The 15,335-nt window shown below is 25.5% G+C and overlaps 2 protein-coding genes across 2 annotated transcripts in view; both read left to right on the top strand.

Annotated features, from left to right (window-relative positions):
- The window catches only part of LOC126756706 (nitric oxide synthase-interacting protein homolog), a 131,695-nt gene extending 128,643 nt beyond the window's left edge, over positions 1 to 3,052 (top strand). Inside the window, exon 2 of the mRNA XM_050469960.1 lies at positions 2,885 to 3,052. Coding sequence (XP_050325917.1) covers positions 2,885 to 2,895 — 11 coding nt within the window. The 3' untranslated portion in view covers positions 2,896 to 3,052. The remainder of the gene's footprint in view (positions 1 to 2,884) is intronic.
- LOC126756674 (ecdysone receptor) overlaps positions 1 to 15,335 on the top strand; it is a 310,622-nt gene that overhangs the window by 257,642 nt on the left and 37,645 nt on the right. The window lies entirely within an intron of this gene.

The following is a 15,335-nucleotide window of genomic DNA, read 5'->3' as shown; positions in this document are numbered from 1 at the left end:
AGGAAGTAAGCGCTACATGAGCAACACGGCGGGTAATAGAATCACTGACGGTGTCTTCTACTTCTACTTCAACTTCGTTTTCAATTTTTTTTTTTATTTTTGCTCAGGTTGTGTTGCTACCAAACGAAACTCGATTAAAAATTCAAGGCCATTTTGTTTCTTGTTGGCGGCTTAAAACAGCATATCGCCTCAACAATGCGGTAGTAAATGTCTGCTCTAATGGCTGGTTAGTTAACTATCATTGTTTAAATGCATGGTTAGAGCTTTTGGTTTGCTTGTGGCAGTTTATGTGCGCACAACTATCTGTTAAACTGTATATTATATACAGAAAAGTATAAAACAGCTTACATGCAGAGCTGAGGAAGAGAAAATTTGGCAAGAGACTGATTGAAAGGCTGCTGTAGGCAGATTTTTTGGTATAAAACTAACTTATGTATTTAATAAAAATCTTGCAGACACTGTTGATAAGTACTAGTCGGTTACTAATTAAGCGTAATGTTTACATTTAGTGTATTCTAAATGAGACAATATATTCTAGAAAGTATTTTTTTTGGGTTTCTTTTAAGGAGAAGGCTGGAATCACTGCAGCAGTGGCAGACCTTTGTTAGATGTCGTCGAAGTTTGCATGTAAATCGAAAATTATTTTTTTTAAATATATATATATTTTTTTTAAATATTTTATTTTTTTTTTTAATATTTTATGTTGTTTTTCTTTAAGTATTTTATTGTTTTTTTTAAGTGTTTTACTGTACATTCTTAAAATATGTGTAAATAGATATACTTTAGGATAGGAAACAAAAACAATTATTTGTTCTCGCTAGGTACTCTGAAAAATCCGTTCATAAACACTTCTAAAAAGTCTCATCAAGTTTGAGCTTATAGATTTCTCTAAGAGAATCTCATCGAATAAGAGCTCTTAATTGTAACGGGAAAGACCTTCGTCTTACAGTTTTATTTTTTTCTTATGATCAAATTCATATCTCGTTAACAACTACTTGAAAAAATATGAAAAAGATTGAATGCGCTCTAAAAGGACTCCTAACTGTCTAACGCACTAAGTTCCTCCATTAAATGAAAATAAATGACTTTTGAGATTTCTAGAGTGAAGTTAGCATTTAAAAAATCACACTTTACACCTAAGCTGGCGTTACTTTAATAAGACGCTTTGCACCTGCCTGCTTTTATTGCTTCTTTCGAGTTGTTTTTACGCTTAATTAAACGCTTCAGAGTTCAAAAGACCAAATCCTAAAAAAAAAAATCATGATTTTGAACTTACTTTGGCGTACGTGCTTAGAGCAAACACGCTGATAAATTATTTCATACAGTTTCGTGACGCAATATGGCAAACGAGTAATTTTTAAAAATAAAGTGAGTTCACAGTTGGCATTAAAACGAATTTGACTTTTCTAAGTATAGGGTTTTTCAATAGGGCACTACAAAGTAGACCGATATTAATGGCAAACAACGCCATATTTAAGATATACGATCCAACAACGAGTCGAAATCATTAAAATTTACTTCCAAAATTCGGAGTCAGTGGCCTCAACAATGACCGACGGTTGAAAACATAATTAAAAGATGACAAAATAGTGACATTTTTAAAAAAAACCCAAAAATTTGATTTTTTTTGTTCAGAACAGAAACAGGTTGGTCATTGTATGGAGAACTATATATAGAACCTGCAAAAAAAATTTTATTAGAGTCGGCTCTTTTGCCTCCAATTTTAATAGAAAACGTCTTTGAAGATGACTAAGTTGATGGAGCTGATTGAAATGAGAGGCTACACTGTAGAAAGCTGTAGCTTATAAAATATTGAGATGAGCCCCACTAAATGCCTCAAGAAAAGGATTCTTTGTACAAGATAAAAATAAACAAAAACTTGATTATTTGTATTTTTCACAAAAATTTTGAGGTTATGTGAAAAAGTTGTCAATATAGAAGTTGTATGTCTTTGCATTACCTACAACTTTGTCTATAACTTTGCCATATAATTTTTTTCTAGAAGACTCGCAGTTTTGATGGCAATCGAGTTAAGGGCTTGCATGGGTTTCCTTGGGTAAAAAACAGTCGTTTCTCTACAAACAATTTTTTTCTCATATAAAAAATTAAATATTTTATTAGAATTTTTTATTGTTACAAACATACGCTATTAGCAAAGAAATACTGAAATTTTTGGAAAAAAATTTAATTTTATATTTAAAAAAAATATTTAAACTTAAAAAAATACATGTTTTAGTTAAAACCTTAACTTAGAACTTGGACGAAGAAAAAAACTGAAAATTGGATTTTTGGCAGACATTTTTACAAAAAAAAAAATTAAAAATACAGTGTAAATTTCGCGACATTTTTTTTTAATAATTGTAATAGTATAATATACTTCTTCCAAGGCTTTAAGAATTGTATCGCAAAAACGGGTATTTAATTTCATGAAGTTCAGTTGAGTAGGTCTAGAGAAATCTTGCGAAGCGACTACTAAAACTCTGTTTCGAGTAAAACGCGTTTAAAGACGGCGTAATTAGCCTAGTTAGCCTCGAGCGCACAAGTTCTCAAGGCAAGGTATCTCCGAAGCTATTACTCCGATCAACTTGAAAATTTAGGACGATATTTTAGAGTTGTAAAAAAATAAAAAATCGATTTTTTGAAACCCGTAATGTTGTTTTTAACCCTTAAAAATTCCCTTCTTTTTATCGACCACAGTTTGACCGTAAATTATTATTTTTCCTTGCTTTTTGGTTATTTTATCTTGCGTTTTCTATGTATTTTATGCTAATATGATTTTTTTGCTTTCAAAAATGGTCTACCCTGTTCGAAATAGATGAATATTTTTTCATTTTTATTTATCTAAAAATATTAACGCGCTATTTTCCACTTTCTTTCATTACAGGTATGTTATAAATTAGCTGCTGCTATCGGAATTTCTCATTTTCCCCTAAAATTTCAACTGGTTTGAGCGCATACATTTATGAGGTACTGTAAATATTGAGTGCATAGCATACGTTTATGCGGTACTACATAAAAATATTGAAAAATATACATATGTGTGATGTATAAAGCATACACCAATACATACAACTATTTGCAAACCTTACATGGAAAGGTTCAACTATAAGTATTTTATACAGCATACTTTTCATCATGAATCAAAATTTTTCTATAACCTTAGAAAGTCGGCTTAAGCCAAAAAAAAGAAATGAGCATAATTGCTAACAAATTTGTTCAATGAAAAAAAAAGCTGCAAAAATGAAAGACAAGTGTACGCCTACATGCAAATCATGTATGCTTTTCAAACGGTACTTTCTAAAAGTACGCATTTGTCGATAAACAACGGCAACAATACATAGGCCTCTGAGTAAGCATGACAAAACACAGAATGCCGAACGACATGCTCCTTGACACACTTTATACAAAAAACACGCACTTATCTATTATTTTGCAATTAACATTAAGAGGGCGAAAATACATACAAAATATGAACAGAAAATAAAATAAAATAAAGTGAAATGAAATGAAATGAATGGAAATATATGAAAACTAAATGCGTTGATGTGGATATAAAGTATATATACACATATATGTATGTATATATATACATATATATTTATGTATTCATTTACATATGTATGGGTAAACATATAGTAATACAGCCGTTGCGAAAGCACTGCTCAAACTAAACTAAATTTTAATTAATTTTAATATATAAATAAATACGCAAGTTGTGGCGACAAGTTCGCCTTTTTTATGAATTTCCCACTTTTTGCAAAATATCAAACTTTGAGTTCTATTTGAGCAATCTAGTAAGTGTGTCAATGCTTGTGCAAATATACAACTTTGTTGTTATTTAAATATTTAATTAGCTGGTGGAAATACATAGTAGTTGGCAACTAGTTGCTCAGAGGAAATGAGTATGCCCTCAGTTGACAGTTTCAATATATGTTATAGAATGTGTATGAAATCTGCCGTATTTTTTTTAATTTTTTTTCTTAGAAAAGTTTTGGTTTTTATCTTTTTTTACAAAAAATTTGAAAAAATATTATAATTTTTTATCTTAAAAAAAAAAAAAAATATTATAATTTTTTATCTTAAAAAAAATAAAATAAAAAAAATATATTAAAATTTTTAGTCTTAGCTGTGTCGCTGCTAATATTTACATTTTTTCGTAAAAACGTTTTATGAATGATTGTTTTTAATCTTTCTTTCAAAAAAAAATTAAGAAAAATATTATAATTTTTACTCTGTGCTGCCGCTGGTAATATTTTGATGCTTTCTTTTCACTGAATTTCGCTTTCCGTTTGTTGCAAAATGACAGCTGTCAATCAAGCGTTTGTTTTAATGTGTTGTGTTAGTAAAATATGACATTTCCGTGATGATATATTTACATAGGCAGGCGTATACTAGTATAATTTGTGGTTTGGATTTTTAATTACATTTTATATTTGATATTTTTGGGTATATATATAGCTGCCGTAAAAATATTTCTTTTTTAAATAAACTTAATTTTTTTAATTTAATTTAATTTATTTTTAATTTTGTTTTTATTATATTTCATATTTGATATTTTTGGGTATATACTAATATACTAGCTGCCATGAAAATATTTTTTTATATATACTAAATTTTTTATTTTTTTATATTTTTTTAAATTATTTTTATTTTATATTGCCGTAAACATATTTTTTATATATACAAATTTTTTTTATTTTTTTTATATACAAATTTATTTTTTTTTATTTTATTTTTTAATTATTTTTATTTTATTTCATTATTATTACATTTCATATTTGATATTTTTGGGTATATATGTAGATGACGTAAATATATTTTTTTATATTTACTTAATTTTTTATATTCTTTTTATTTAATTTATTTTTTTTTAATTGTTGTTACTAATTTTTATTTTTTATAAAATGTTTTTTTTTTTTTGGTTTATATTTTTTTAATTTTATTAAATTTTGGTTAATTTTTATTTTTATTAAATTTTTTATAAATTTTTTTATTCAATGGTTTTTAATTTTGCTGCCATTTTTTTATTTTCTAAATTTTTTTCAGTTTTTTATTTACTCTTGCTTAAACTTTTTTAGTTTCAATTTTTTTATATAATGTTTTTTTTTTGTTTTTGCTTACATTTGCTATTTATTTTTATTTAATTTCAATTTTAATTTTAATTTTAATTTTCGGTTTTTTTGTGTTTGTAAAACTATGTCTTTTTTGGGTTAAATAGTTTTATATTTATTTAATTTATTTGTAATTTTTTTCATTTAGTGCATTTTTATTTTTTTTTTTAATTTTTTTGTTTTAATTTTGCTTAATTTTTTTTTACTTTTGTTTGGATATAATTTATTTTTTAAATTTTTTAAAATTTAATGTTTTTTTTAACTATTCCTTTCTTATAAAATATTTTTTTTACTTAAGTGTTTTGTTTTCATATTTTTTATTTTTAATTAATTTTTTTCTTGCTGAAATGTTATTTTAACCAATTGTTTTTGCTTCATTTTAATTTTAATTAATTATTTTTTAATTAATTTTTTGATTAATTATTTTTTTATTCTTGCTTATAAGTTTTATTTAAATTTTTTATCTTTTTTTTATTTTTAATTTATATTTATTTACTAATTAATTAATTTTTTCATTTATTTATTTTTTTTAATTTTTTAAATATTTTATATCATATATTCATATATATTTTTTTTTCTTAAACATAAAATTTACATTTAAAAAAGAGTCCAGATTTTATTGCTCATTTGTTCTCACTTAATCCTTTTTCCTTCTTAATTGATTTTTGTCTCACATTCACTTCAATTGTCACGCTCCAAAAAATCGACTGCAAATCCCTCTAGTAGCAAGCAGAATATTCTCTTTTTAATTAATACCTTGCATGGCTGGCTACTTCGCAATTTATTTTCAATATTTTCGTACACTTCGCGCGTTGTAATTCATCACGTATTTTGGTTTTATTACGGTGCCATTTCAAAAAGATTTACAATTTCTCTTAATTTATTATTGAACGCCTACAACAACTGCAAGTGACACTTCAAACCGCCCACACTCGCTTTTTTACAAAAATTCCAAAATACAGCCAAGAATTTGTTTAAGAATTATTTAAATGCGTAATTTGCTTTGTTTATACATTTATTAATGCAAAGACAATTAAAGAGCGCTTATAAGAAATCACGAGTGAAAGATTCGCCTTCGATTTTGTCATTTTGGCATTTTGAGTGCTCACTTAGTAATGAATCACATGCCCTTGCAGCAGGACGAGTATGTAAATTTTTTCTGGTATTTTTTTAAGATTCTTGATTATAAGAAGCTTTTTTGTAGAAATGTGTGGGTTTTATTTAAAAAATAAAAATTCGTTAATGATTTCATTTGGGATGTGTTGAAAATATGATATATTCACATTGCATTGGCGTGTTTTGCGAAATTTGCAAAATTCAAGTATTAATTCTTTGAAATATTATTTTCTTCGAAATATGGCAAATATTTATTATAAAAAATGTAAATTTTTTTATTCAAAAAATTTAGTTAATTTTTAGATTTTAATAAATTTTCTACGTACATAGCTTTAAAATTCGAAAACCTTTTCAAGTCTCGAGATCTATCATTTGAAAAAATGTTATATTGGTGTGACTAACTAAATAATGATAAGTAAATACTTTATAAATAAAAAAATTAAATCGAGATATGTAAAAATATAAACAAAAAAATAGTAAAAAATATATATAAGAAGCATAAATAATTATTTTTTAAATAAAAAATAATAATAATAATAAATAAAAAAAAATTTAATAAAAAGGTAAAATAATAATAATTTTTTTTAAGTAAACAAATAAAATCAGGTAAAAAAATTTACAATAATAAATAAATAATTTTGAAATAGAAAGCCAATACAATAAATAAAAAAATTTATATAAAAAAAAAAATTAATAATTTTTAAAACAAAAAAAATAATAATAAAGAATAAAAATTGAATTTGAAAATTTAAAATAATTTAAAAAAAAATGTAAAAATAATAATAAAAAAAAACATAAAAAAAATAATAAAAATTAAAATAAAAATATTTTTTTTTAAGTAAATAAACTATTAAAAAATTTAAAATTAAAAGTAAAGAATAAAAAAAATTTAAATAATAAATAAATAATTTGAATAAATATAAAAACATAAATTATATGTGTAAAAAAGTATAAATGTGTAATTTTATATAAAAAAGAATTTATATAAAACGCAAAAATTAATAATTTTTAAAATAAAAAAATAATAATAATAAAAACAAAAACATAAAAAAAAAATTTAAATCAAAAAGTGAAATAATAATATTATTTTATTAAAGTAAACAAATAAATTTAAATAAAAAAATTTAATTTTAATTTAAAAGTAAAATAATGAATAAAAAATTTTAAATAATAAATATATAATTTTTAAATAAAAAGCTAGTACAATAAATAAAAATAATAAAAAAAATAAATAAGTAATAAATAATTTGAATAAACATAAAAATATAAATTTTATGTGTAAAAAAAAGCAAAAATTAATAATTTTTTAAATAAAAAATAATAATAATAAAAAAATAAAAATTTAACTTGAAAATTTAAAATAATTTAAAAAAAAATTCAAACCATTTAAAAAAATATAAATATGAAAAGAGCATAAATAAATATGTTTTAATTAAATATATTAAAAAATTAAAAACAAATTTTGATTTAAACGTTTTTCTCTTGTGAGCGAGTATTTTATTTGCGAGCTGCCTGCGAAAAAACAAATATTTTTTCAGTTGAGTGAGCTGTGTGTTCAATTACGAAATAGTACTGTTCAAATGTGTATATATTATATTTAAATTATACTAAAACAGTTATATATAAAACAAATAGAGCACAGTTTTTGTCACATATTGAAGCAAAATTCATTGGAGTCATCCACAATGTATCATAAAATTTTAACCTCACGCTGTTAGATATAACCTATATATAACCGATATATAACCATTTTATAACCAAAACTCAAATTTTGTTTCAATATGAGGGGTTTCTATTATAATTTTTCCTTCGCCTGTAAACTTGTGAAAAGTGTTGTTACGTTATTTTGGATTTTAGATGACAATACCTTTATGCATGTCATTTAACCGTATAACTGTTATACACCATCATTGCAACAGGTCAATGATTTTAATTTAAAAAACATGCTTACATAATACAAGTAAGAATGGTATGAGAAAAGAAACCAAAATAAATCAAGCATTAAATTCGTTGTTGTAGTTTTCATATTTCATATTCTCCTATGTTCTCTTCACAACACATGCACAGAGTAAATAATGTATAAGCAGGTGTTTCAAAGTGTGTTCTAAAGTAAAATGGACTTTTTGCATCTAGTGCCACCAGGTGGCGCCATCTACATATATGTCGAATGGTGCGTTAGAATCTGCTATCTTTATTGATTGTCCAGTGTGAATTTCATGATATTCCATTGATTGGAAATGAAGTTATTGCGTTTTAAGTGTCAGTATGTTGGTGTTATCGGTGCGAAAATGAGCTTCGAACAAAGAGCCAACATTAAATTTTGTTTTAAAATTGGTAAAACTTTCCGAAACGTTTCAATTGATTAAACAAGTTTATGGCGATGATTGTACATATATCCCGTAGCAGAAAGCACGAGTGATTTCAACGTTTTCAAAGTGGTCGTGAGGATATAAATGACGATCAACATGTGGGCCAATAAAAATCCGTGATCACCGGAAATTCCATCGAAACTGTGCGTGAATTCATCAAAAATCAGCCGAAATCATCATTGAATTTCATGGAAATGGAATTGAACATCTCCAAAACATCCATTTATCGCATTTTGACCGAACATTTGGGCTTACGAAAGCTGTGTGCACGGTTTATTCCGCACAAATTGACTGACGACCAAAAATTGCACAGAATCCAACATTCGATCGACGCTTGTGACCGATTATTTGACCAAAAATCACATTTTAACCATTAAACACTCCCCGTATTCACCTGATATGGCACCGTACGACTTCTTGCTTTTCGGAAAAATGCATTTGTCCATGAAAGGAAAGTGTTATGCAGACGTAGAGGCCATTCAAAAGGCTTGCACCGGCATACTGGCGGCCATACCGACCAACGAGCTAAAACACTCGTTTGACATGCTTTTGGATCGTGCAAAAAACTGTATTGAAGCAGAAGGAGACTATTTTGAATAAAATAAATTGATTTTGCCGAAAAACCATTTGTTCTGTTTTTTTTTTTAAAGTCCTGTTTACTTTGGAACACACCTTGTATATATTAATAAGTGGTAAACAACTTCGCATAGTTGAACTTGAGTCGCGAAAAGTAAAGAGCAAAACAAACAAAGATATACTTTAAATTATAAAAAAAACACACAAAACTTAAAAAAATTTATAATAATAAAATAAAAAAATTAAAAAATAAATAAATAAAATAAAAAATATAATAAATATAAAAAAATAAATAAAAATAAAAATAAAAAAATAAAAATAAAAAAACAATAAAAAATTTAGAATTTTCCAGCTTAGCACAGCAAAATACTTCTACTGTAATAAAATCCATCCAAAAGTTGAGTGAGAACAAAAGCACACAAAGAAAGGGAAGACCACGTCTGAGGACAAGGCAGCGTGGAGAATTTGAGCGCGTGCAAAATTTCGATTTCATGGCCCAACGAAGGGGATTGCCAATATTTATTGGCAGTTAATATGGTTCTTAGTAGACATATATGTATGTATGTAGGTTGTGTGTGTGTGCATGCTTGTAATTACTAAATTCTGGGAAATCTCATTTTTTGGATAATCAATTATTTTTGTGGCATTAGATTTCATTTTATGTGAAGAATTACGAAGTAAATAGTATATAAGAATGGTGCCTCAAACATATTTAGACAGAAGGCGACTACTAATAGAATAACAACTAAATGTATGAAGATATAGAGAAAATGTTGTGTGTATATTTTGCTGCGATGAAATTCGATTAATGCCAAATGTTTTGTGCGAAAATCAAATTTTTATTATATATTATACAACTTGAAATTTGAATGCTTTAATCAATTTGAGAAAAATTTATGAAACTCAGAGGCCAGCTTAGAGCCGTTTTTCTTGAATTTTTTAATTTTTATTTTTTTGCAATTTACGTTTTATTAATTTAGTTTTTTTTCAATTTTCTGCAGTTAACAAAGGCAATACCTCAATAAAGCATGCCTACTGCTTATTTGTAATGTATATTTTCCGCCTGCTTACACACTTGCAAAAATTCATTTTGATTTATTAGTATTTTTTCAACTTTTTCGATACTTTTTCTGAGTTGTTAGCCCGCTGTGCACCGTCGCTCATTTCCGTTAAAAGCAAATTCAACTAATGGCTTTAAATACGTAGGTATGCATAAATGTAGTCATTGGCGCTGAAATTGAAAGCAAATTTTTTTGATGATCTTGTTGTTGGAGTGAAAATAGTTAAAAATATATTTAAAAAAAAATTTTTGCTAATGAACACATTCACTGAAAAAATATTTTATTTGGAAATTGATTTTTTTTGAAAAAAAAAATTTTAAAAATTATTTTTGTGAGAATTTTGTTGAGAAAAAAATTAAAAAAAAATTATAAAAAATCTTTTTTGAGAAAATTCAAAAAAATATTTTTTTTTTGCTAATGGGCACATATTTTTTTTTAGAAAATATCTTTTTTTGAGATTTTTTTGGGAAATTATTCATTTTTGTGAAAAAATTTATTTTAAATATAATTTTTACATTTCATTTAAGTTTAATTTTTAATAACTAAGTTTTATCAATATGCACATATATCTTTTTTTTAGAACAAGGAAAGTGCTGCGGTTTTCACAATTTTTGCTGTTTTCTAACAAAATTATTAAATAAAGTTGCCTACTTTTAGGCGCAAAGGACAACTTATGCACTTTAAACCACACATATCGATAAAAACTAAATTTTTTATCAAAAAAATGTAGAAATTGTCACATAAACAATGTATACATTTTTCTGATTTCTACAAAAATTCCATTAAAATATGAATATAAATTACTCAAGCTTGAAGGCCGAAAGGCAGCCTTTTTATATACCGTAAGGGCTCAAAAATCAACAATAGGTTGCGGTTATAAAAAAAAATTTGTAAAATAATTAAAACCCGCATATAAATATGTACACATGTATGCAAATATACTTACATACATATATGCGCCAGAAATCCATCATCGACACCAACAATGCAACGGCAGATACAGTCAACATAATGTATGCGAATAAAAAGAAAAAGTGTAAATAAACAAGATTACACGAGTGACTACAATAATAATGAAATGGCGGTGTAGTAAAACAAAAAACTCAGTTGTTGCCAAATGTACATAATTAAAAACTACCGCGCTGAGCAGTGACGCACCGAGTGCCTTAAGTGAGGCTTAAGTACTTTAAAAGAACTGCATAAATGTTGAAAACTGTTAAAAATGCAGCAAGATTAAAAACAAACAAACAACAAAAAAAAAGTAATATAAGCAAATAAAGAAAAAGTGTTAAGAAAATAAAAAAAAAATCTTACAAGAACTTGATTTCGAACGTACAGTTTGTATGACAGCAATATGATATAGTGGTCCGATCTGAACAATATCTGCGGAGATTATGCCACTGTTTTGGAATAATAATATTAAATTTGGTGGAAGATATCTCCATCAAATAAAAAGTTTTCCATACAAAACATGTTTTTCGAACGTTCAGTTTGTATGACAGCTATATGCTATAGTGATCCGATCTGAACAATTTCTGCGGAGATTGTGCCACTGCTTTGGACAGTAATTCATATTAAATTTGGTGGAGATATCTCATCAAATAAAAAGGTTTTCCATACAAAAACATGTTTTTGAACGTTCAGTTTGTATGACAGCTATATGCTATAGTGGTCTGATTTAAAGGATTTCTTCAGATATTTTAGCGTTGCATTAGAAAATAATTAATGCCGAATTTCGTAAAGATATCTCATCAAATAAAAAAGTTTTCCATTCAAGGACATGATTCCGATAGATCAATTTGTATGACAGCTATATGCTGTAGTGGTCTAATATCGGCGGTTCTGGCAAGACAGCAACTTTTGGGGAGAAAAACACGCTTTGACTAAAAAGAAAAGAAAACGAATGTTTAAAAACTCTGAAATTAATCAAAAATAAGTTTCTATGAAAAAATTTATACTTTCCCATATTACTAAAGAATCAGCAAAGTAGTGATGAAACCAAAACAAAAAAGTCTCGCTCTTCTGCATTCAATTGCAGCATCTCTGCACATATTTCGCACAGAAATAATTGTCTGCGTGTTTTCTTTTTTGTATAAATTTACTTTATGCAGCGCATCATAAAAATGTTTATGCGTCGCGTCGTGCGCCAACTTGATGAAATTGTTGACTGTAATCAACAGCGACAACACTTGTCGACAGCTGTCTGTCACGACAGACATAAAACACACAGAACAACAAAAATAAATATGCAAATCAGTGTGGTAAGCTCCCATTTGGTAAGAGATAAGCAACAGACAAGTCGACAATCCTAACGCCAGCTGGTGATACGTTGGGCTTTACTTTCTTTATTATTATTACTTACAACAACTGCAGTTGGCTAGACTCATCACTGTTTGCGGTGTAATGCCACTGATAACCAAAAAATTTAACAAGAGCCGCCGAAATAGCGCTTCTCTCACATCTCCTGCACTTCGTTTGTCTCAAATATCGCTAACTTTGTTGAAGTTTTTGTTGTTGTCTTTAATTTTATTTAACGCAAAATAATTTAGTATTGTTGCTTTTGTCGCCAATAATATTGCCACAAGTGTGATGCTGCGATTTGCAGGTTTGTTTTGTCAATATTATTGTTGTTATAATTGCCATTCTACGCACGAGACAGAAAATGTGTGCAAATTCAATATTTTTAATCTTTGAGCTTATTGGAATTTTTGATAGTAGGTTTAGATTATTTTATATAAAACAAAATTAAACTTAATTCCTGGTTATTATTAAAGGATTCTGCGTAATTATTTATATATAAAAGCATCTATGCGGAAAGATTGTTTAGCTCCTTTATAAATGGCATTGTGTATAGAAGGAACAAGAAACTGTTCTGTGGTTCTGAAGGAAATTTCCAAGTATTTTATGTGTTAGTTATAACATTTAGGAAATTTGCGAAAATGTTGAGGATAATCCAAATATTTCAATTTTTTTCTCGACATTTCCTATTTGTTCTAAAGTAAAAAAATAAAAGAAGAAGTAAAAAAGTAAAAAAAATCTTTAATGTTATATATAAAACTCCAAAGCTTAACGTTTCCATACTGCAATGTATAAATGTTTGTATAGTTACTCTTAAACGCCTAAATGTATGCTTTTGGATATGTTTTGTGTACGTTTTTTAGGAAGAGCTGGGTTATTTCGTTCTATGCAGTTGTAAATACACATATGTATGTATATATCTACGTTATGAAAGCAAAAATTACAAAGCACTTCACTGCATTGCTCACGGGCATTGAATGCGCTAAAAAGTAGGCAACATTACAAACAAACAGCAAGTTGAAAATATAAGAGGGGAAAGAGGAAGTTAGGTTTAGAAATAATAAATTAAAATCAAAACTAAAGTTAAAATTTATTTAAATGAAATTTAAAATTAAATTAAATTAAATTAAAATAAAGTAAAAATAAAAAATGTGGATTGAAATTGAAATTAATTAAAATCTAAATTGAAGTTAAAATTAAATTAAATTAAATTTAAAATTAAATAAAATTAAATAAAAATAAAGTAAGAATAAAAAATTTGGATTGAAATTGAAATTAATTAAAATTAAGATTAAAATGAATACCAGAATCTGAATCAAAACATAAATATTAATTAAAACCGAACTAAAATTACATTGAAATTAAAAATAAATTAAATTCAAATTAATTATAAAATTAAAAAAAAATAAATTCAAATTCAAATTAATTATAAAATTAAAATCAAAAATTAAAGCTTAAATAAAAATTAAAAATAAGATTAAACGTAAAGTTAACACCAAATATTAAAAAACTTAACTTTACCAAATTTCAAAAATTTATTAAAATTTATTTTTCAAATAATATTGAATTATTTAAAATTTATTAAAATTGAAATTAAAATTTTAGTAAAAATTAACATTGAGAATAAAAATTAATTTTAGATTAAAATTGAAATTAAAATTAAAGCTAAAATTATTATTAATTAATTAAAAAAAATTAACATTAAAAACAAAATTAAAGCTTAAATTTAAATACATTTAAATTGAAATTGAAATTAAACTTAAATTTAACACCAAATACCGAAAATTTTTTAAAATTAATGTTTATATTAATATTGAATTTAAATTTTAAATGAAAATGATAATTAAATATTAAAATAAAATTTAAGGTTTGATTTTAGTACTAAATTGAGATTAAAATTAAATTTGAAAAGAGTAAAATTAGAATTAAAATTATAACTAAACTGAAATTGAAATTAAAATTAAATTAATTAAATCAAAACCAAAAAAGTTAAAATTAAAATTAAATTATAATTGAAATCAAAATAGCAATTAAAATTAAAATCGTAATCAAATTCAAAATGGAAATCAAAAATTGTCAAAATTACAATTAAAATCAAAATCATACTCAAATTCAAAATTGAAAACCAAATCGAAATTAAAAAAAAAAACCAAAAAAAATTATTAAAATTAAGTAAATGAAATAAAAACTAAAATTTAAATCAAAATTAAAATTATAATAAATCAAAATCAAAAATTGAAATTAAAGAATATATATGTATGTATATCGAATGTAAAGTTAAAATTAAATTTAATGTTAATTTTAATATTAAATTCAAAATTAATTAAATCAAGCTTCCATGTATGCCATAAGTACGCACATACATATAAATATAAAATATATATATCACTTGCAAAAATTGCAATTTTTCATTTACACAACATTCACATGCCGTTAATGCGCCCAGAGAATACAACTCTGCTTGCGCTGAGAGGAAACAAACACCGCATACTACAGCCAACCATTGCCAAGTTGAAGCTTTTTTAACGTCTTTTGTCAAAAAAAAAAAAATAATAAAAAATATTTGCAAACTCTGCCAGGGTAAGAGTGCGCTTGTATATAGTGGGCCTGCCAGCTCGAGTGCACTACAATGCAGACCCATATATACATATACCCATATATACACGCATATATCGGTATACATAGGAGTCGTATCTAGTAGTATACTATATTTAATGAGATGTAAGCAGCAGTAAAGCAAACAATGGAATGAACTCTATTTTTATTTATGTGTGCACAAAAAGGATATATTACATACCTATATG

The sequence above is a fragment of the Bactrocera neohumeralis genome, chromosome 4 (assembly GCF_024586455.1).
Source record: "Bactrocera neohumeralis isolate Rockhampton chromosome 4, APGP_CSIRO_Bneo_wtdbg2-racon-allhic-juicebox.fasta_v2, whole genome shotgun sequence".
Classification (NCBI taxonomy): Eukaryota; Metazoa; Arthropoda; class Insecta; order Diptera; family Tephritidae; genus Bactrocera; species Bactrocera neohumeralis.
The sequence above is the reverse complement of the archived record's forward strand: the minus strand, read 5'-3'. Positions and strand labels throughout refer to the sequence as shown.